Here is a 23,430-nt window from a genome sequence, read left to right as displayed (position 1 = left end):
TTCTTATCAGGTTTCGACAATCCTTTTTTTCATGAGGGCCTAAGCAATTGAAGCATTACTTTTCCTTATGTGCTCTTGCAAGCTTTTCTTAAGAGTGGCCCTCTAGTCCCTTTGGGCTTCTTAGTATTTTCCTCTTTGGATGTAGCATTGAAATTTCTCTTTTCTACTAATGTTGATGCATGTTTTGAACATACAGATGCATATGTAGATGTTTTCTTATCTAACATATCATTAAAATTTGTGCACTCTTGATGGCCTCTTCTAGTGTTTTAGGATATTGAGTTTTCACCTTGGCATTGTACTCGTTGCCCAAGCCTTGAATGAATCCTTTAATCTTTTGAAAATTATCTAAGCCATTAAGTTTGAGAATGATCTCTATATTTGGAGATGTATTGGCAAACCCTCCATGTGACACTTATAATAAGTGGTCCAATTTTGATCCTTTTCATTTTTAGAAAGAAATTCATTTTGGAACATTTTTTAACTTGGCCCATGTCGTAGGATGAGTAGTGGTATCAAGACTTATCCACCACTTGTAGGCATTGCCCTCAAGTATGAGACTTGCCTCAATGGCTCTAAAAGAATTTGGTGTGTGTATGACGTAACTGATGCAAGTGACTTCACTTTTGTAAAAAGTCTTGATTGCATCTTTGTTACGATCTCGTTTCTCTTCACGAAACATAGGTGGCTTCATGTTCTTTAACATATTATTAACCTCATGTGTACTAAGAGATCTAGAGACCTTGATGCCATGAGGTAGCCTTGTTAATGGAGTAGTGGCAAGAGCAACCCCATCTTCAAGAGGCATACTTGGGACGTTTGAAGCTTGTTGTTGTACCAATTTCTTTAAAGCTACCAGATCTGTATAACATTTCATTAAGAGCAATACAATTTTTCTCTAGTGCTATTGTCCTTTTAAACTTGTGTCTCATATAAACAAAGATGCAAAGTTTCTGACAACATCCTCTTTTCTCAAGGGGCTTGAATCTAGAAGAGGCTTCTTAGTCCTTTTAGATACATCACGAGACGTGAGTTTCATACTCTCATGACATCTACTCATAGGTGATGCAGATTTCAAACATTGAGGAGTTTGATGATCAAGAGGGCCAAGGTACCTTGAATCTTGATTAGGAGAATCAATATCTTGAAGATAGGACATCAAGAAAGTTTCAGGAAGGAGGTTCAGAAGAGTTAGTTCAGGCTCTAGCAAGGTACTCTTTGTAGTTGATCTTGGAGCAGACCTTGCAGTTAAGCGTGCTTGGGTGTAGACAATAGTGGGATGGGTGACTTGGAGGGAAGTTTTGTCTTTAAGCGAACGCTTCCACCTCGCATGGAGCCAATGGCGCATAGTACGGGGGAGTTTCGAAAACGGGGGAAACAGAAACGGGAAAACCGGAGTTTTGGCTAAATTTTGGAAGTGGGAAAATGGGATTTTGGATTGTACACTAAAATAAATACAGTATTATGTGGGTATGTAAATATATCAATGCCTACAACAACATGTATCCAAATTTCATACAAAACTTTAAGTCTTCATGTTATATGATTGAAATCGTGATTCATTACACATGCCACGACTCACGAGTGAAGATTGAAGAGTCAAGACTCAATGGTTGAAACTTAAGACAGCTTAACACAATTAAGACTTAATTTTCAAAACTTAAGGCAACAAAATGAATTATAATTTATGACTCATGAATCATCTATGATCTAATGAGCATTGAAGATTGACATCATGAACAGTGGAGACTGACATTAAGAGCAATGGAACAAGAATCAAGATGCATAATATACGTACGTTATGTTCCCTGATTTCTCCAATCCATAATAGTTGCACCGCCACTTCTTTGATCTGTTGTCGGAGCCCTTGTATCCCTTGATTGGAGTGACGTGCCTCCAATATGGATCCGGCGCCATGATTATCCTTTAGGGAATGGAAAGAAGAGGAGGAGGAGGCGGCGGTGGCGGCGGGAGCTGAAGGAGGCGGCGGAAGTTGGAGTCCTAAGTGCGGCCTGTAGGGAGGATCGCGATTCAAATGTTCCGATGTTTTCTCCGTGGGACATAGATAATCCGCAATACGCTGCCCCGAAACAAACCGCAGGATGCTGAAACGTTGGTCTGCCATTTCCATTTCGGTCCGAAATGGCTGGTCCATTTCGGCAGCCCTGAAACGCCGTTTTAGGATACTATGCAATGGTGTCAATAAAGCTTTTGTAGACTTGTTGCTAAATAGTAGTCTTAAGTTGTGGGAGAACGTTGCTGTGGTGCGAATAAGCAGTGCGGCAGTCACGCGTTTACGAGGCCCGTGTGATTGCTATTGAGCTATATCGTGAACTCCTTGATCTTTTGTTGCTGCCATTTCCATTTCGGTCCGAAATGGCCGGTCCATTTCAGCAGCCCTGAAACGCCATTTCAGGATACTATGCAATGGTGCCAACAAAGCTTTTGTAGACTTGTTGCTAAATAGTAGTCTTAAGTTGCGGGAGAACGTTGCTGTGGTGCGAATAAGCAGTGCGGCAGTCACGCGTTTACGAGGCCGGTGTGATTGCTATCGAGCTATATCGCGAACTCCTTGATCTTTTGTTGCAGCCTCGCTGTGATATCATTATCATGTACGTGTAGGTGCCTTGCCTTCAATGAGCACAAAAGTTGGGAAAATCTTGGGTAACTTCCAAGCCTGTACGTGTGGGCGCCTTGCCTTTAGTGTGAGCACAAAAGTTAGGAAAAGCTCGGGTAACCTCCTAGCCACTCAAGATGATAGCCTCTTAGCACTGCACTGGTATCTTTAGGAAGATCCATAGATTGTTTTTAAGCCCCAACTTTTAGTGAGTCCATTTAGATTGATTGTCTATTCTTTGAGCCTTTGTTTCCCCTTGTTCCCTAATGTAGACCATCTCTAGACCCCTTAATGCCGTCGATGCCTTAGCATAGTGGTCCATTACCTACTGTTAGTGCTACGGTTGAGCTGTCCTATGGATCGTGTCCAATCAAGACCGATAGCCTAAAATACACAAACTTGGAAATACAAATGTTACCACTTAATCTTGGACATTGGACACCCGGTTGGCTCCAAGGCTAGCGATCCTTGTGGCACTTTTTTAACTTGTATTGCTAATGGTTGAAGTACATTGAGATTTAGCTTGATCTCCTTCAATCTTTAATACGTCTTTCTATCCATAGCAAACTAATTTGCCTCTTGGTATACTTGGGGATTGGCCTTCAATTTGCTCATTGGAAGAGAAAATTTACCCCAAACTTAATGTTGGCTGGTGGAAATCTTGAAATTCTTTGAAATCATTAAGTTTTAGCTACTAAATTTCAAGTACTAGGCCTTGACTTTTGAGCACTCTTCCTAGGGTGGTTGGTAAACCCTAATTTCTACTAACTATTTGAATATGTATATATGGATTTAAAATTTTGAGATAAGGCGCATGTGCCTAAGTGCACATTTTGGGGGAGAAATGTCTATCCTAAATTTTTTAAATAAATGTATACATATTTCTTTATTCCAATAAGATGCATGTATTGAAATATCCACTCCAGAAGGGGGACAAGGCGTCTCCCCTCCAACCTTTATTGAAAGATTGTGTATTCTTGCACTTGCTAATAAAATTTTTGAGTATATGATACATTTACGTGCCCCATTGCCTGCCCACTACACCCCCCCCCCCCCCCCCCCAATAGAGAGAGAGAGAGAGTAGTTGATACATTGGGCAAGTGCCACACTAGCATATTTATACATACATGTCAATTTTTCAAAGACATTAGTTAAAAACATAAATAAATATCGTTTGTGAATAGTCCTTCAATAGTTTAAGAGTTAGGGTTTTTAATATGGAACTAGTTTAGTTTTTGTTTCATTGTTTCATTTCACACACACTCTATTTATTGTTGTAAATTAGGGTTTAGCAGCAGAAGCTCTTCCATTTGACCCTCTTGGGACTGAATTTGCTTGAGACCTCGTTAGGAAAACTATGAATTGGTTGAGAGAATGGAGAGGAAGCTGGAGAGAGAAATTTCAGAGTATCATTTCAAAAATTGGCTGAAATGTAATGCTGCCCTGCTATGAATTTGGTGATTGACTGCAGCCCACATGTAGTCACCTGCCCTTGTGGGCCCCAAACTTGTTGCCACTTGCTTGTAGACAGCCTACAGGGGTTGTCACCTGCCTCCAATGGCCTCCTGATCAGTTGGGTGCAGCTCTTTGACGGCTTCTTATGGTTGGGCTGATAAGTAGTGGTTGGGCTGATCAGCAGCTCTCTCCTCCTCTCCCAACCTCTACCATACTGGAATGAGGCTCCAATAGCCTTTCACTCATTTGTATTGGCAAGTTTTGCCCAATGACAACCTTATACATATATTTTTTCAACAATTTTCAGCCAACGAAATCGCTAAAGGCTAGGCCAATTTGTCATCCAAGCAATCCTAAGTATTTATTAGCCCTTGACATGGCGTTAATTAATTAATTAATGCCTAGTTTCTAATGTTAACATTGGCATTAATGGCTAATAAAATATTCTAGGCTAAAAATTGACACCATGTATATCACCTATGAAGGATAACTTATTTTGCCTTTGACACCCCCTGACATTTCGGGGTCCTTGGCTCGTCATTGTGAAATAACTAACTTGCACTTCACATGTGCAACTCACATTTGCACATTGTGATTAACAACTTAATCAAATGCATCAAAATTTCATGTCCTTGTGACATAGGCTGCTTCATATTTGTGATTTTGATCAGGTTGGCGTGTTTAAATGGCGTGTTTTGGTCATTTTTGGCTATTTATAGCCAACCATCAGCTGAGGCAGATTACTCTTCTCTCTTGTAGATTGTAGGTTTCGACTCTAACCTACCTTCTCTTTCTTTGATGGTGCCATTGTCATCATCTTGATTTGGTGCCCTCATTGACACTTTGGGCTACATGTAGGGATTGATTAATCTATCATTGTATTAAGCATTCATTTCAAATTCCGCGCGGATTTGTCTTCTCTTCTTGTTGTCTCTCTCTTCTCTTTCCTCTTCATGTTGGTGTTTCTCTTCCCTTGTGCACTCTCACAGCTAAACTCGAATTTCTATTGTAAATTAGTAGTGAATCCTTGAATTCCATATCTCCAATGGTTGGAATGGTTGGGATTTGTTGAGACAACTTGAGAGATGAGTGGAGGAGGAGAGAGAATTAGTATTCATTTCAGATTCCGTGTAGATTTGTCTTCTCTTCTTGCTGTCTCTCTCTTCTCTTTCCTTTCCATGTTGGTATTCCTCTTTCATTGTGCACTCTCACAGCTAAACCTAATTTCTACTGTAAATTAGCAGCAAATCCTTGAATTCCACACCTCCAATGGTTGGAATGGCAGGGATTTTCTGAGAGAACTTGAGAGATGACTGGAGGATGAGAGGGAATGATAAAAGAGAAAATCCAGGCTTCCATCTCGGAGAGATGTTGGAAATTTGCTACTGCCTTGTCAAAAATTTGTAAGTTTCTTTCAAGAGGGGATAAAATAAGAAATGCGAGTTTTTTCATATAGGGATTTTTAAATAGCTTTAACTGGGGAAAGAGGTTTTAAACCTCTATGGAACTCTCTCTTGAACAAAAAAAGGCCAATCAAGCTTGAGTGATAATACATATTGACAATAATACGTTACATTATTGAGAATACATATTAATTAATGCCTAGTTCCTAGTGTCACCATTAACAGTTGTTAGCCCAAAATTGACACTAGGCACTACCTAGTACCTGTCTAGTTAACTTATTACAACTTTACCTTTGATATCCAGTGACTTCTGAGGGTCCTTGGCTTGTTATTGTGAATTAACTGTCTTGCACAGTACATGTGCACCTCACATTTGCACATATGACTAACAACTAAATCAAATGCTAACCAAAGCATCAGAAATTTACGTCCCTGCTACACCTACAAATAGCTTTCCAATCTAACTAGCTTTCAAGTTGGTGAGCTTGTGTTCTTGCAGAGTAATTTGCCTAGCCTCTAAGACTATATGCTCTACTATAGTTGAGGCTGTTGACATTCCAGGATGTTAAGTAGGCTCCTTTTTAATGTGGTCAAACAACAACTTTGTGGAAGAGTCAAGTTTTTGTAGCCTTTACTGGAACCTTGAACCTTGGAAAACATCTTGATGTATTATCTTTTGTACTTCACACCTGTGTACAAGCCTCATATGAATAAAATGTTAGTCACCCCGTCCTTTTCCCTCTTTTTCCCTCTTATATCTTCTCTTTTCTTGGCTATGGAGTTTCACCCAGCATAGGTGTTTACTGCAGGCACTCTTCCATTTTGTATGTTTGCTGACACTTGAAGAAGCCCAGTGCTAAGCAAGGAAGTGGCACAAAAGGGGTGTAGCTGAGAGAAAGGAGCAGATAAGAGCAGATAAGGAAGAAGATGGGAGAGAGCTAGAAGAGAAGAAAGTGGAATAAGGAGAAAAAGGGGGGTGGGGTGCTGTATTGAAATTTGAGCAAGACAATTGGGGGCAATGGGACAGGAGAAAGAGAGGGAGGCAGCTGCTAGGAAGTGGCAGCAGAGGGACGCTAGAGTTATATATATGGGAGGCAGTAAGGATGAAGATGAGACAAACGAGTGTAGTCATGGAAGAGGGAGGAGAAATGGAGTGTGAGGAAGAGGGCATGAGCATGCAGCAGAGGAGGGAAGGAGGTGGTGCATGGAGGGAGAAGCAACGGCCAATGCCATTTGTGATATTCTTGGTCATAAATTTTTTATATTGTGATGTCAGCAACCAATCAAATGGATGATGTTCTTTTAAGCTAATTTCTTAGGGATAGTCATTGCTTGCTTCTAATAATTGTAGCGCAATTGTGTTCAAGGTTATTTATTCAGTACATGGTTGCCACTTGCATTGGATATATGCCCTTAAGACTACTGGTTTCAACCAATAGTAGGGTTGTTTATGTGCTGCAAGTTTCGGAGCTGCAATGATAGGCACTGCTTGTAGGAGAGAAGCTTGAAGTCAGTTACATGTGAGCCCAACCCGCTGACCTAAGCTGCCCAAAGATCCAAGTAAAATTGCAAGAGAGAAAGGAACAGAGTAGGCTGGGATGATATGCAGTGGGCTGGGTGACAGTGCAGGCAGGATTCAGAGGGGGAGGCAGTGCTGGTGCGCTAGGCAAGAATGTGATGCAGGGCTGTGGAGGGAAGCGTAGGAGACACCTGAGACAGAGAAGACGATTTTGTTTACTATTAGCTACATGAGCTAGTGGTGTTAGAGAAAGATCTGTTTCTCTCATTGTGATATGTAAAAACTAGTGCAGCAAAGGTCATACTCGAAAATATCTAAGGGACCAGGCTTCCAGGCTAACACTGGAAGCAGCCAATATAGAAACTTTATTAGCCAAAAATTGGGGTTCTACTATTAATAGGAAAGCTCTTTACCCTCTGGGCTAATCACTATAGCATCACAAGTGTGCCAAATTTGAGTACCTTCTTTACCCTAGTGAATATGCTGGAAAATGAATAATTTCATCAGTTTTTGCAATCTTCCTTGCCACAAACTTTCTGGGAAAACAAAACTAAATTGGGGATTTTTGGAATCATTATTAATAGTTTTTTGTTACTGGTTTTAGTACCTCTTTTTCTTATGGCCGCTGTGAGTAGCCTAAATGTTTCATATAGGTGTTCACCCTCAACTTTGCTCCTCTAGTCTAGTGAAGCTACAGAGGGAAGGGAAATATCTGAATGATTTTTACTGTTCTGGAGTCTGCTGGGAAAATTAGAATGGAACAAGGAGCTCTTTCATAATTGGTTGGTTGAACTTATTGCATGTGCTTGCTGCTCTTATTGACTGACTTCACTTGCAGACCTCTAGTTATAACCTGTTGAACCTGACCAATGGGTTTATTTCTCTGGATAGAGCCTTGCAAATCTTCTGTCGCTCATTCTCACCTGTCTTTCCAATCTAGATTCTGGTTCCTGTAGCTTAGCTTTGCCATAGCTATCTGCAATTTAGTTATTTGTATACCATGTTTTTTCAATCTCATGACATGCAGAGATTCGTGTTCTTCTAGACCTTCTGGTGGCTATTTAACTTTCCAGGGGCATCTTCATAGTTGAACTTGTTACTAGAGCCATGCTATTATGCAGGTACAAAGATGTCTTGCAAGTCCACATCCATCTGATTGTTGGGAAATCTTTCTTTCAGACCTAAAGATTGGTAGAGAGTTTTTACTTTTAGGAGCATCTTGGTTTGTGTAACATGTTAGTAGAGCCTCAGAAGTCTATTCAATCTGAGAGTCTTGGGCAGATCTTCTGTGGTCTTTTCTGCCAGTTTGTTTGCATTTTGTTCATTGTATAATTTTCACAATTGTGTATTTTGCATTAGTCAGTACTGCTGTCTGGTTTGCATTTACGTTGTCTGGTGACGTGGTATCACGATTTGATGCTGGTATACACTTACTGATGGCTGATTGTTATCCTTGTTGCTACACTAACGCTGAAGCAAATAAATGATGAAGTGGCAATTATGGAGTAGTTCTTGTGTGTTTCATTGACCAAGACAGTACGAGTGTGATCAGTATAGTACCAGTGTATTTTCACTGATAGAATCATCTATTTGTTTTGCAAGAAATTAATATGAAAGCATGTAGCTCAGTATTGTTGATACAAACCAGTGCTTCTCATCTTAATAGATTGCTTGAAATTGTGCAAATCTTATTTGCCCTTTTTTAGAAGCATACTTGGATATTTTAAATCTTGAAAATTGATGTGCTAACTGCCCCTTACAGAATGCTGCTGGGCCTTCTTTAGAACACAATGAGCAAAAGGTGGGTCTACATATATCTTGACTGGAAACAAGTCCCTTGAGGAGATTGACATCAAACTGAGTGTGTGGAAACAGGCCCCTTGAGGAGATTGACATCAAACTGAGTGTGTGTTCGGCATGATCTCTACTGCCATTTTGCCACCAGAGCGCATAAACATTCATGGGAGACCAAGAGTACTTAAGGTTGGTTATACATAATAAAAGAGCAAGAGAAAAAGGGGTGTTGGTATGGCAGATATCATGCGTTGGGCATGATCTCTACATATATCTTGACTGGAAACAGGTTCCTTGAGGAGATTGACATCAAAAGGAGTTCCTAGAGAGCCTCTCTCGAATTTGCATGTACACTTTTGCCGCCTTGCAAATTTTAAATATCTCACATAGCCACTTTTAAGTGCCTCTACTCTGCCTGCTGTTCTGATAGAAAAGCATACTGTGATTGGGAGGCTCGGTCATTCTTTTTGTAATGCTTATTTACGGACTTGTTTATCAAGTTGTATTGTATACTAAATTTAGTTGTTCTGCCCTTTCATTTCTTTTCCTTGTACTTTTCTGACATTGTCTACTCTTTTCTCATATTGTTTTCTCTGGCACTTGTATAGAAATATACACTACCATCATCAGCTGACAATATCGTATTGTTTTCTCTGGCACTTGTATAGAAATATACACTATCATCATCAGCTGACAATATTGTATTGTTTTGATAGATGATGTGATTCAAAATAATGGATCTACCTCAAGAGGGGTTAACTTGATGTTGGTACATATGTAAAAAGAGGAAGTGCAATCTTTTTTTACAAGTGTATACCTGCAATCTAGACACTCGTGCTTCATTTAAAAGCATGTGGTAATCAGAAGGTCAATGGTTTGTGATCAATTGATTTGTGCTTTAGCATTTATAATTGTGAGTAGAATTTGTTCATCAAAGTCTCTCTCAGGGTTTTTATGCACCCAAGATGTTTAGGTGAGCAGGGTAAAAAACTCGCTAGGCTCCAAAATGTTGCAATTCTTAGTCAAGAACGGTTCATATTTGTCATTCCAAATAAGTGGCCCAGACATGCCATTGGTAACATAATGGCCTTTGAAGGGTCATACAAAGAAGAATAACCAATCAAGGATGGATGTGCCAAATCACTTGCTTGACTAAATGACGATAGCAAGGAGTTATCAAAGGCATTGCAATATACATCCTTCTACAATGGATGGACATGTAGAACCAATGGGAAAGGGATGGGCTTGCAAGCAACAAGGGAAGGTGGCTTGAAGAAGGGAATGAGCTATTGTAAGAAGGACAAGCTTTATAAAAGTTGATAGCCCAAAAAGAGGGCTCCAGTCTTTGTATGAAGATATTGAACACACCCATAGGGAAATCTAGAAAAAAGAGAATTGGAAATATGACAATTGGCTGGAAAATTGGAACAAGGGACTATGTTGATAAAGAGGTGAATATGATTGTCAACATTATGAGAAAGGCATCTATAAATAGGGAAACCTACCAATGTTCTAATACTTGTCACATAAACTAAAATGCTATTGGATGTCCCAATAATAGGTGAGGCGGTTCTAAGAAGTGCCATTAGCAAGAATAAATGGCACATGACATTAATTGGACAAATTTGAGCAAGAAAATGAGGCTACATCAAGGTACCTACAATCATGAAATACATAATTTAATATGTTGCATATGAATTTCGTCTAATAATCTACTTGCCACGACTTAAAACACATTAGTTTTGTGCCATCTATCAAGCACAATGCGACTAGTACTATACAAAGTATTATCATGTAGTAAATAGACAAACAAAAATAAATAAATATAAATCCTCTTATTTTCATAGCAATTATCATAACATTGCCTTTGGGGTAAAAATCAACTATCCTTAGTTGATAAAATAAAACCACACAGGTGATCAGTCACATGCTAGTGTTGTCTCATGTGGTGACTTTACACTACAACAATGAGGTAACTAAAAATATCAATGTATTGTCTCAATGCAACAAATTTGTTTATATATACTCTATGAAAATAAGATAGCTATGGATATTCATGAAACATTGTCTCATGTACTAAATTTATGCTCATTGAATATTATTGTGAATGTGAGTGGTATGCAATTATTAGATAATCATAAGTTAGAGTTAGCGACGACTTATAAATCCAGTGGGGTTCTTCAACAAAATGCTATTTATATTTAACTAAGTATTTATGATATTGAGTACTGGTTTTGATAGTGATTTAGTCATTGTCAAGGATAACTTCAAGTACTGACATTTCATTGTCTTTCTCTAATAATGGGAGATTATCCACAAGTAGAGTTATTGGTAGTATTCCCTAAAACATTATTGCAAACTAATATGGAATGAATTGGAAATTTTTTAATGATGAGGAATGCCAATCTAAATGCAGTCATTGATATCATGTACAATATAAAATGGCCCATAATATCTTGGAGCTAATTTAATTTTAGGATGCCTTTTAATGGATTTTAGTCTTCTTTTTTCAATACGAAGCCAAACTAAATCATTTTCTTTGAATGCAACAGCCTTGCATTTTTTGTTTGCTTGAGCTCTATATCTTCATCAGAATTGCTTTATCTTGTCAACCACTTCTTCTAGAATTTATATATGGTTACTAAAGTATTAGTAGTAGTTAGAACATCGATAGCTATGGTGGTCTTAAGAACATCAATAGCTATGATGATTGTAGGAATAAGTAATTTCTTACCATAAACAACTTCAAAGGATGATTTACTAGGGGTGGAGTGTGGAGTATTATTGCAAGCAAATTGCAAGATAGTAGATAAATATTGGTTCGAGTTATTTTGTTGGTCAATTGTGTATGATCTAAGAAGATAGAGAATAGTATTATTGGTTGCTTCAATTTGGCCATCACTTTCAAGCGGGAATAGTATTATTAGTAAAGTTCATCTTAAAACCTGTGTTTTTAAATAATGCTATAAAAAATGGTACAAAATCTATCAACATGGTTGGAAAGTATTACTTTTGGAAATTTGTGATGGGAAAAGATGGTTGTGATGAATAGTTTAGTGACTTGAGGTGTGGTTAGGGACTTTTAGGAGGAATAAAATATGCTTTTTTATTGAATCTATCCACAATAGTCCATGTCATATCGTTTTGGACCGACATTGTGGGTAGACTAGTGATAAAATCCATAGAAATTTGTTCTCATGTCCATTAGGTACAAGAAAATGCATGAGTAATCGATAAGATTTACCATAGTGGCATTCAATTGGTAGACTAATGATACACTTGGAAATAAATTTAGCAATATCCATGCTTCATATCATTCCAATAAAATATTTTTTACATGGAGTTATGGTCAGCTATACGACGGTCTTTGTGAATCATATATATACATATATCTACATATACATATACATATATATACATACATACATACACACACACACACATATATATATATATATATATATATATATATATATATATGTATGTATGTATGTATGTATGTATGTATGTATGTATGTATGTATATGTATATATATATGAATATATATATATATATGAGATACATAATAGTGGTGTTAGTATCTTGAGATCTATGCAATGTAGTGAAAAAAAATCATATTTTGGTGCATATGTAGGAATCATAGCATCAAAAGTTTGAATTTCAATAGTAGATATATGAGAATCAAGTGTGTGTGTGTGTGTGTATACACACACACACACAATTTTATTAAAATCCAATAAATGGTACAATGAAACATTTTCATTCGGTTTATGACTTAATGAATCAATAACCACATCAATATATCCAGGTTAGTATTGTATTATATGATGAAAATTTTGGATCAAAGATATAAATTTAATGTGATGGTGAAAAATGAGCGTCTGGTTCAAGAAGTATTTGATGGCTTATTGGTCAATCTTGATGAGAACTTTAGATCCCATAAGATAATATTTTCAAATGTCTAAGGTGTATACTATAACTAATAGTTCCTTATCACAAGTGATGTAGTTTTGTTTTGAGGGTTTACTTTTTTGGCTTTCATAGGCAATAGGGAAATCATTTTACATTAGAACTACCATGATTTAAAATATATTTTACTAAGAATTTTGGTTTACTTAAGTCTATCCCAATAGGTCATCTACTCAAATAGCTTATTGGTTTTTAACAATAACTTTGTTTAGTGCTTAATAATAAATATACATCATATAGGTCTTATGTCTATTTTCAACCAGATGGACATGTGAACCAAACAATGAAGAGCTAGGGCAGATCATAACTTTAATAAGTAATTCGGTTAATAGTTTTTGGATTTCTTTTTTATGTAAAGAACTGTGCATAATGTAAGGAGCCTTGTGCAATGGAGTTACTAGGGGAAAACTTCTAGCAATGAGATGATGATAATTTGGGTGGATAGTCAATAACATAGTAGTATTTGTACGAGTCTAAACTTTTTCTAGGATTTGGTCTATTTGAAAGATTTAGGAGCTTCAACTTCAATCATAAAAAGAGCATATGTTTTTTGTAATTTTCTAAGAGCTCGTTTAGCTTGGAATTGGCTGATGAGTGGGAACAATTCAATTGTAAGGTCGTTAGTCAAAGAGAGAGATTATCCTTGATATTTAAAAGTGATGTCATGTGTGTGATAGCCACTTTTTTGTAAACAAAATACTATGAACTACCATCTTTTTACAAAATATAACTTCATGGTCTTCCACAAAAGCTTTAATCTTAAGTAAAGCATGTAAAAAGATAGGTGTACTTGGCTTTTCTTTGTTTAATAAGGAGAAGTCATGCCAAATCTTTTAGAGTAGGTGGCCACACTATCACCTTCTTACCAAGATAAATGACCCCAATTTCACCTTGCATGGAGATTAAAGTGAGGTGGAAGGAAGGATTCTTTGACTTTTTCTTAAGATTCATCCCACGCAGTTGGCCAATTTCAGTGCTATGACAAAGGATGTTTCACTAAAGCAATGCTTTTTCCATTAGATAGTTGGTATCACATTTGATTTTGTTTTATTTTCAGAAAAACATCTATCTTGAAGCAATTTTCAAACTAGATCAACCAAGACAAAATAAAATTTCAATCCATTTGGCCATCCAATTTAGAAAATTGAAAAGTCTTATGATTGATTTTCTAGTCCTTGGTTTGTTGTGTTTTTCGAAGACATCTCCTAGGATGCAAGTGATGCGATTGTCCTTGACTTGTGTAGTTGGATTTTTTCATTTTTTCTCTTGAGGTACTTTTGTAAATTTTGCTAGGCTATGTTGAAGTTCAATTTGTTCTTATAGAGATACTTGCACAAGTGAAGATTTCATATTCACTTAATTGTTGTTGGAAGGTTTTAACATCTTGAGATCAATTTCTTTGCACACGAATAGTGTCCAAGTAGTCATAATAGATAAAGTCTACTCCCATGCAAACAGTAATCCTTTGGAGTGTCCATAATTTGTCATGTAGGAACAAGCTTTTTAGATAAAAATGTCCCTCACACACAAAAAACTCCTTGAAGGGCCAAATGTAATTGTCCTCTTTGATGGATTGGAGAAAGGTTTTAAGATACTATATGTGTGTGTGTGTGTGTGTGTGTGTGTGTGTGTGTGTGTGTGTGTGTACACACACACACACACACACACACACACACACACATATCCACACACACACACACACACACACACACACACACACACACACACACACACACACACACACACACACACACACACATGTATGTATATGTATGTATGTATGTATGTACACATACATACATACATACATATACATATATATACATACATATATATATATATATATATATATATGTATGTATATATATATATATATATGTATGTATATATATATATATATATATATATATATGTATATATATATATATATATATATATGTATGTATGTATATATATATATATATATGTATGTATATATATATATATATATATATGTATATATATATATATATATATATGTATCTATGTATAAGAAAAGCTTTGAAGAAAAGCTTGAGTGAGTCCATCATAGTCTATTGCTCAATAGCATAGTGAAATGGAAATCTAGAAATGACAAAATTTTTGAGCTTGAAGAGTGGTTTTGGAACTATCACCTCAGTAGATTCTAATTTGTGGTGCTCTCAAAGTCCTTTTTTCTTGCCAAAAACCATTTCTTCTTCTACCACTAATGGTAGCAGTTTTTTGTGTACAAGGAATTGTGGGTAGAAAAGAGGTTGTTTGGAACCTTTGTAAAGATCCATTTCTCACACAGTTTGATAAAGAGAACATAGGAGATAGTGACATCAAGTCTTTGAATCGGAACCTACTATCCAAAGCATTCGTCGAGTAGATAAAAGTTTGATGCATGATGATGAAGATAATGTTGCTTGCGAGAATGGATACATGCCTCCTTTATGATGCTGACACATATGCCAATTGCCTTGTTTTGATATCAATCTTCTAGCCCTTCACTATACGATAATTCAAACTAATAAGAAGTTGAAAGAAATCACAAATTATGAGAAGAGAAAATAGAGAGAGTGCATGACACAAGCACTAGGTACAATCTCCCCCCATGCATGGCTAAGGACCTCCTCATGCATGTGTTTAAGGATTTACATTATCCTTTTGCACGAGAATTCCTTTTGGGCTTCTTGTTTTCTTTGCTTGAAGACAATGTTTTTGCCCTAATAATTTCTAACTCCTATACGGTAATCCTATTACAAAGTTGAAAAAACCAATTTTATTGCCCTTTAGGCCTTGCAAAAAGGTTACAATCAAATAAATAAATTGCATGTGTGTGGGTATAACAATATTGTGCTAGAGAGTCCCTAAAAATATGATAATTCTGTGCTAATGAAGCATAAAAAAATAATCAACCCTCGCATATCAAAATGCATTCCAATGAAAATGTTTATTTTACATAACTTCATCTAATAATCTCCTTAGCACAATAGAATTCACATTAGTTCCTTGCCATTTATCTACCAAGCATAATGTGATTCATGCTATATGCAATGCTAGACATAACAAGTCAATATCATGTGGCAAATAAACAAAATAAAATTCACAAAAATAAATAAATGTAAAAACATATTATTTTCATAGTAATTATCATAATAAGAGATCCCTTAGAAAGTTGGATTAGATGACTTCTACTAGAGATAAGCATTAAGATGAAAAGCAATCATGACCTTCTTCTAGTGGGGGTTTAGCAAGGTTGTGGTGGGAGGATTAAGCATAGAATACAAGACCTAATTGGGTGCGAGGGGGACAAGTAGAATAGATCTATTCAACATGTTTGGCAAGAAACAAAATTGAGAGGAGTTATGGGGATTCACAATGGCTATATTAAGAGGAGGGAGAGGAGATGTGCAACTGTGTGGTTGGGTTTTAAGAACCAATGGATGGAGACAACTAAAAATATGGATCAAATTATACAAATTCTTTTCTTAAAAAGATCAAGTTTAGCTCCTTGTGTTGTGGATGGCTCTTGGAGAGAAGATTGACAGCAAGGATCTAGCTACTTTTGAAGATCTAGTTAATGTAGCACAACAAAAGATTAAGAAGATGTCAAGAAAGGAAGAGATGGTTTATATTTGTATGTAGGGATTGTTGGTGGTGGTTTAGATTTGTTGATATGATTTGTTTTGAATAGATTGTGCTTAAGATGTAGACGAGGCTTTTTGTGTAGAATATAAATAGTTTTGTGGAAGTTTTGGGAGCTGAAGAGGTAGAGATGATGCAAGAAGGTAGCTAAACTAAGCAAAAATTCATGGTAAATATAAAGCTAATGATATGGATGATGTATCAAACGTTTTTGAGTAGGTGCTGGGAAAAACAATATGATGAAGAACATGGTATTACAAATAAACAACCATGTTTATCCATAGATTATTCTCCTTGTGACTACTGCAAAAAGAGTGATCATCCAACCCATCTATGTTCCAAGTGGCGTTTTGATTTAGATCATAATAAAGCATATGTTGCTACACATGAAAACACTATTGTAGAAACAAATTGTGTGAGTTATTCTATCTCTCTGGAAAGGATACTTCATCTTCATGATGGATCTCTTTTTATTATTGATTCTCGTGCTACGGGAAACATGACATATCAGTCCCAATGGTTACATAATTATCATTCTATTCCTACCAAGAAATTGGTTTATCTTGTTGACGACACAACCTGCCAAGTCAAAGGTATAAGTGATTTATATCTTGATACTCTTTCTTCAACAAGAATTCTGCATTGAGTTTTACATGTCCTAGATCTAGAAAGGAATCTTCTTTTAGTGCAAGACTTGTGTTATGCTACATATGCACTATACAGACACATATACCTATATTATATATATGTATCTATACATATACATGTGCCTATACATATTTATATTCACATCTCTATGTGTATCTATCTATCATGTAATGCAACTAATCATGTTATACTCTGTTTTTGTAGATGTTTCCATTCCTATTGATGCAAGTTTTGATGTGGTGGGATCATCATCACAATATCCCAACCCTAAGGATGAGAGATAGAGAATGATGGGCTACTTGAGAGTGATAGTAGTAGCAACCATGGGTGTAAGCGAAGAGGCAAAGGTTGCTTTGGTAGAGGTTGTTTCAATGGTGATTGGAGTCCCTCTCCACAACAATACAAAGAGAGACCCCAATAACATAAAAAGAGGGAGGTAAAACCCTAGCCATATATGTACTATGAACTAGATCCTTTGGGTGTGGTTCTCCACGATTCCATCGAAAAGGAGGATTTGAGCTACTTGCGTACTATAGCATGTGAAAACTATAGAAAATACTTTTCAACCTTCAAAAACCAAGACCAAATGCACTATAGAGGAAACCATTTCTATAGTGCATGAGAAGTATCCCGATTCCCCACAAATGAGATGTATAGACCACTAGTCTCGAGAAATGATCAAAAAGGTACTTTCCAACAAAAGAGCCATGGTCAAATATAGTGTAGTGGAAAGTAAGAGGAGGTTAGAGCAAGGCTTAGATCCTAGGCCAATACTGATGACCGCACATGCTCAAGAGTGGATAGAAGTGTGAATTAAGGTGAGTAGGGGATCTTTAGCTCATGTTAGAGATAGGCATAATGAATCCAAAAGGAGCGATTTGGTCTATTGCATATTGAGTCAGAGGTATTGACACATAATAAGCAAACTTTACAAGTATATATATATTTTTAATTTTTTATATGTGACTATGTAGCACTAATTGTATCCAATACTTTTAGTGTTTTCATTTTTTATTTAAATATTGTTAATTAAATGTCCACGAGCCATGAGATGGTGTAACGTGCCTACTTAGCGATTGTCCAGGAACCTTTTTAGCGGTGCATGAACCTAAGCGACACCGCCTAGCACTCCCATGGAATGTTACGAGGTTTATCGAGTCCACCTAGGGTTTCTCGAGTCCGCCTCGCAATGGAATGTTCATGGTCAAATGCACTGGGATCGACTTGAAATTTGGGTTCCTAGTGGTCAAGGTCTCCTAACAACATTCTAGCATCGGGTCTTGGACATGCTACTTTATGCAAAGATACCCAATCCGAAGCAGATCCATGCCATATTTGGTTCAAAGAGAATGGGAAATGAGAGGGATGCGCTGCTCAACCTCTCTACCCATAGGGCATAGTCCCATTTTGGTTCCCTAAAACATCATGAATCGGGATCCTGGCCTAACAATTACTAAGCGTTAGTCATCGGTAAAACCTTGTGAGAAGCCTCCCAGTTCTTTGGGACTAGCCTGGACCTATCAGGGGTTCTGCCCACCCACTTCCCTCAGTAGGCATTCTTTAGTTATCTAATCAGGTCCTATCACATTTATGTGTGACATTTAAAATGAGCTTCCTTAATTAAACATTTTAGGAAACATTATTCATTCATGTAACTTATAACACTGACATGAAAATAGAGCAAACAATCCTTTTGACAAACAAGTTCCTTAACTTATCTTCAAGTTAATCTTTATCTCGTGCCCATACATGAGAAATTATATGTCCCTTTTGCCCTGCAGAAGTACCCAGTCCAAATCACATGACACCACAATTTCCATCCTTTATCTAGAATAGGATCTTCCAATCCCATAGATGTTGGGGCCATGGTAGTCTTCAACTCTATTCCTCCAGACTTGGCAAGGGGTGTCCAGAGCTCCACCTGATCCACAAGCTGCCTAGGAGTGAGCACACCATTTCCGTGGTTGGCCTTTTCTCTACTCGACCTTCGGCCCATGAATCGAGTAGTGCCCTTTTTAGTTAATCCGCAGTGCAATCTTGGAGGTGATCCACCCGTGCAAAGAATATTTCCTTAATTAAATCATTTAAGAGTCAAGCACAAACAAGGCATTCAGCCCTAATATCATTTTTCAGAAAACATTCCTTTATTCCCATGGCAACTTGTCATCACCACAGATGCCTGCCATGAATTTACCATCAATCACAAGCACTTGGAATAATCATCCAAACCATAATCCAACAATCATTTGAATGTAAAAGAATTTAGGGTGTTGTTTGATCAACCAACAAAAACTATGGTATTCTTTTCCAAACATTGCAAGAATAGTCATGATAACCTTTTCATCGCATATTTGCTCTCCCCCTTGGGATCAAAGAGCGATTCTATGCAAAATTTACTTAACACTTGTATGCACAAGTCTTAATGTCATTATTTTTATGATTATTCCATTCATAACCCCTAACTGATTCTTTCTTGTAATTGCTCTATCAACGAATAAGCCATATGCAACTAGGTACAATTAGCTTCCCTTGATACGTGCACTTTGCAAACTCCATCTTTTGAATATTTGCGATGAATTTATCATTTTTAGTAACTCATTCTCGTGCGGCATAGTATGGACTTGTTGTGTCTCATGAAAAACCAAAGCAAGCATCTTAACAACTTAGAAATGTATTATTTATATCTGGTACCATAGTTGTATTGGTGGTGATACCCTCACCCGAGGCTTATTGCGATTTGTGGGATCTTCGCCCACACCCGAGATTCTTTGCTTGGGGGCCATTCTCAATCTTCCTCATTTTAAATGTGGTCCTCAAAAGACTTAAGCTGTCTCTTTCTCAAATAGCGGGGGCCAATTGGGGGGGGGGGGGGGAATTAGGCTTGCAGATAACCTCATGGGAAAGGGGGAAGAACAAGTGCATCTGATCACCCTCTGAGGAGGGGAAGAGAAGAAGAACCTTGGAATATTCCTTCTCTCTCTCTCTCTCTCTCACACCCTCTCTCACCCTCTCTCACCCTCTCTCTCTTTGTCACTCACACACACACAAACACACAGACAGACAGACACACACACACACACACACACACACACACACACACACTCTCTCTCTCTCTCTCTCTCTCTCTCTCTCTCTCTCTCTCTCTTTGTGCAATGTCCAAGCCGTGCTATTTTTTCCTTGTGATGGGTGGAAGAAGAGATGTGTTGAATTGTAGTCCTAGGGGAGTTTTATAGTGGGAGAGGTGGGGAGGAAGTAGAGTGGTGGTGGTGATGTCTCCACCACCTATCCGTTCTGCATGGCAGAGGGGAAGTTTGTGGACTGGGTGTGGTGTCCTGGGGGAGTGACAGGCCATGTGGCCTCCCCCTCGCAATCATCGTCATCTTCTTGTCAACGTCATCTTTAGCTTCTCCTTGTTCCCCGTTGTCATCATCATCGAGGTCGTCTCCTTATTCCTCCCCTCGCCACCTATTCGACGAGACGATAGGAGGGAGGGTAATAAAAACATTTTCAATTTCCTTTAATTAAAAGGGGAGGGGGGTTCCTATGCGGGCATATTACAGATGGATTATAAGTGTCATCACAATAGGCTTGACACATGGACACACTAGTGGCTTGAAGATGACATCACATAGTAATAATGGCATGAAATCATAGTACAAATAATTTGTCAAGTTATCTCTTTTTTTTAATAAGTTATTCTAAGCTAGAACGTTTTTCATCTATAGGGACAACAACCTAATGAGGTAGTTGGAGAGTAAGGAAGCTAATGCAAATCAAAGCAAAGAGCATTATGAGAAGGATCAAGATAGTGAGGAGGATGATTAGAGCGATGATGTAGAGGGTGGGGATAATGGTGATAGCTCTTCAGAATACATGTGAGCTTTGATTTAAATAATAGCCTATTAGGTACTAGAAGTCATACTAGTTGGCTTGAAATTCATGTACATATCTTGCATATATTTTAAGAAATACTAGCTAGTCTTGGTCAATTTTATTATCTACATTAAATTGTCTCAATCTTTGTTAATGTATATAATAATTTCATAATATGTTCATACAATCTATAAAGTTGATGCTCAACCCAATGAGTATGCAAGGAGGGGTAAAAAAGAAACCAATGAGCTATTGGATGTAGAACTATCACTACAAACCACACAACCAACTAGCAACTCCCTAGTTTCCTTTTTTGTGTGGAGCACATTTATAGTAACGAATAAATGAGTGTCGAACTTGCAAGTCAAAGCATGTTTAGAAATCCTTTAAAATTAAGGTAAAATTGCAAGTTCTTTCAATTATAAAAAAGTGTAAAATATCTTATTTGTAAGTCACAAAATAAATGTGATTTTGATCATGGGTCTCCTAATGTTCTTGTTTTCACGACCATAGACATGCTCGTAAGTTTTATTTCTCTATTGATAAAATGCATCAATAAGGTCATTTGTGGGGCTAATCCCTTGAGGTTGAATTGAATGATTTTATTTAAGTCTAATGCCTTTTTAAATAGCCTTTCAATTAGAACAGTCTTTCCTCTCTTTGTTTATGGGATTCAACACTTTGACATGCATTACATGTGCCTTTAGTATTGAATCTAGCACCATACTTTTTACACCACCCCTCGGCTAGTGCTAGCTTACACTCTAGATTACTACACCTAAGGATGTAGATTCCCCCCCTTGATGCTTGCAAGGCCTGTTTAGCTCATTCAATGTCATGAGAGTATAGGCAATACCATTCTAATTTTTGGTCTCTCTTGGTCCCCTTGGCTACATCATTGGTGCTAATGGTGGACATTATAAATTTTTAATTAATCTTTGGTGCTTACTCTTCTTTGACTCTTTAGTCTTGGTTGATCTCCTCTTTTGATCTTCTTCTCCTTGGCTTTGGCTCTAGTTTTGATCTTTTGGCTGTCAAGATTGTGGGAGAGAAGGAAGGAGTCTCACTTGTAGCTTTGTCACTTACACAATGGGGGAATACACACAAAGGTGGAGGCTGAAAACAATTTTCCCATTCTTAGTTGTGTAAGCCAAAAAGAACTCTAGTACAGAGAAATAGAAGAACCCTATACATGGGTCTCAAACCAAACTCAACTAACTAAGGTGGCATACTAACTGAGCCACAAACTAGAGTAGATAAGGATAGCTGTCATCTAGCTATTATTCATGGGTGGTGTACCAACCGCATCTGCAGCTAACAAGTCAGTGACATAAATGCACAACGGTCACCCTGGCATATCACGAGTGGAGCTTGATATCTCAACACTCCCCCTTGAGCTCAATCCCAATTCCTGCACACCAAGCAGGTCTCTGAACTTGCGCAGCTTCTCTCGCTCAATGCCTTCATAAATATGTCAGCTACCTGATCCTCTCTGCTGATATAAACTAGATCAATAAGACCTAGTAAAACCCTCTCCCGCACATAGTGATAATGCACCTCAATGTGCTTTGTTCTAGCATGATAGACTGGGTTATTTGCCAAGTGTATACTACTCATGTTGTCACAATAAATGACAACTGGCCCATCTGTAGGCTGATGCATATCATAAAGTAGCTTATGCAACCAAGCTACCTCACATGCAACCATTGTTGCACCCTTGTACTCAGCCTCTGTACTCGACAAGGCAACTGTAGGTTGTTTCTTACTACTCTAAGTGACTGCAACACTCCCAAAAGAGAACACATATCCACTGGTAGATCATCTATAAAAAATACTACCAGCCCAATCAGCATCAGTATATCCATGCAACTGTATCTGAACCCCAGTCTCATAAAATAGTCCATATTGCAATGTGGACTTCACATACCTGAGTATGCATCTAGCCGCATCCAAATGCGGTTTCCTTGGAGCTTGCATAAACTAACTTACCAATCCAACAGCATAATTCAAATCTGGCCTGGTAATAGTCATATAAATTAAACTTCCTACTATGCGTCTGTACATAGTAGGGACTTCCAGAAGCTCACCTGCATCTGGGCTCAGCTTCACATTCTGCTCCAAAGGAACTGAAATAGGCTTACAGCCTGTCATCCCATATTTGGACAGCATGTCCAATCCATACTGCCTCTGCAATCCCACTTGGTGTTCTAATCACCTCAATGCCCAAGAAATAACGCAGCTCTCCCAAATCCTTCATCTCAAATTTCTGCTTCAATAGCATTTTCACATGAAGGGTATCTTTATCACTATCACCCGTCATAATCAAATCATCAACATAAATGACAAGTAGCATAATACCTTTCTATGTTTTTCTCACATAAAGTGAGAAATCTACCTTGGAAATCTGAAAGCCAATAGTGACAAGATACTGTCCTATCTTGTCAGACCATGCTCTAGGTGCTTGCTTCAAGCCATACAAGGCTTTCTTTAACCTGCAAACAAA

The 23,430-nt window shown here is 37.6% G+C and overlaps 1 protein-coding gene across 3 annotated transcripts in view; it reads left to right on the top strand.

Annotated features, from left to right (window-relative positions):
- The window catches only part of LOC148017404 (uncharacterized), a 59,893-nt gene extending 50,563 nt beyond the window's left edge, over positions 1-9,330 (top strand). Inside the window, exons 4-5 of one of the 3 annotated variants that reach the window (XM_087663192.1) lie at positions 8,779-8,795; positions 8,870-9,330. In XM_087663192.1, coding sequence (XP_087519318.1) covers positions 8,779-8,795; positions 8,870-8,915 — 63 coding nt within the window. In that variant the 3' untranslated portion in view covers positions 8,916-9,330. Of the gene's footprint in view, positions 1-8,756 lie in introns of all 3 variants that reach the window. The other 2 variants (XM_087663194.1, XM_087663193.1) reach the window with 2 other exon arrangements.
- The last annotated feature ends 14,100 nt before the right edge of the window (positions 9,331-23,430 follow it).

The sequence above is a fragment of the Lygodium microphyllum genome, chromosome 22 (assembly GCF_053477565.2).
Source record: "Lygodium microphyllum isolate KBCC chromosome 22, Lygodium_microphyllum_v1.1.10, whole genome shotgun sequence".
NCBI classification, from domain to species: Eukaryota; Viridiplantae; Streptophyta; class Polypodiopsida; order Schizaeales; family Lygodiaceae; genus Lygodium; species Lygodium microphyllum.
The sequence above is the reverse complement of the archived record's forward strand: the minus strand, read 5'-3'. Positions and strand labels throughout refer to the sequence as shown.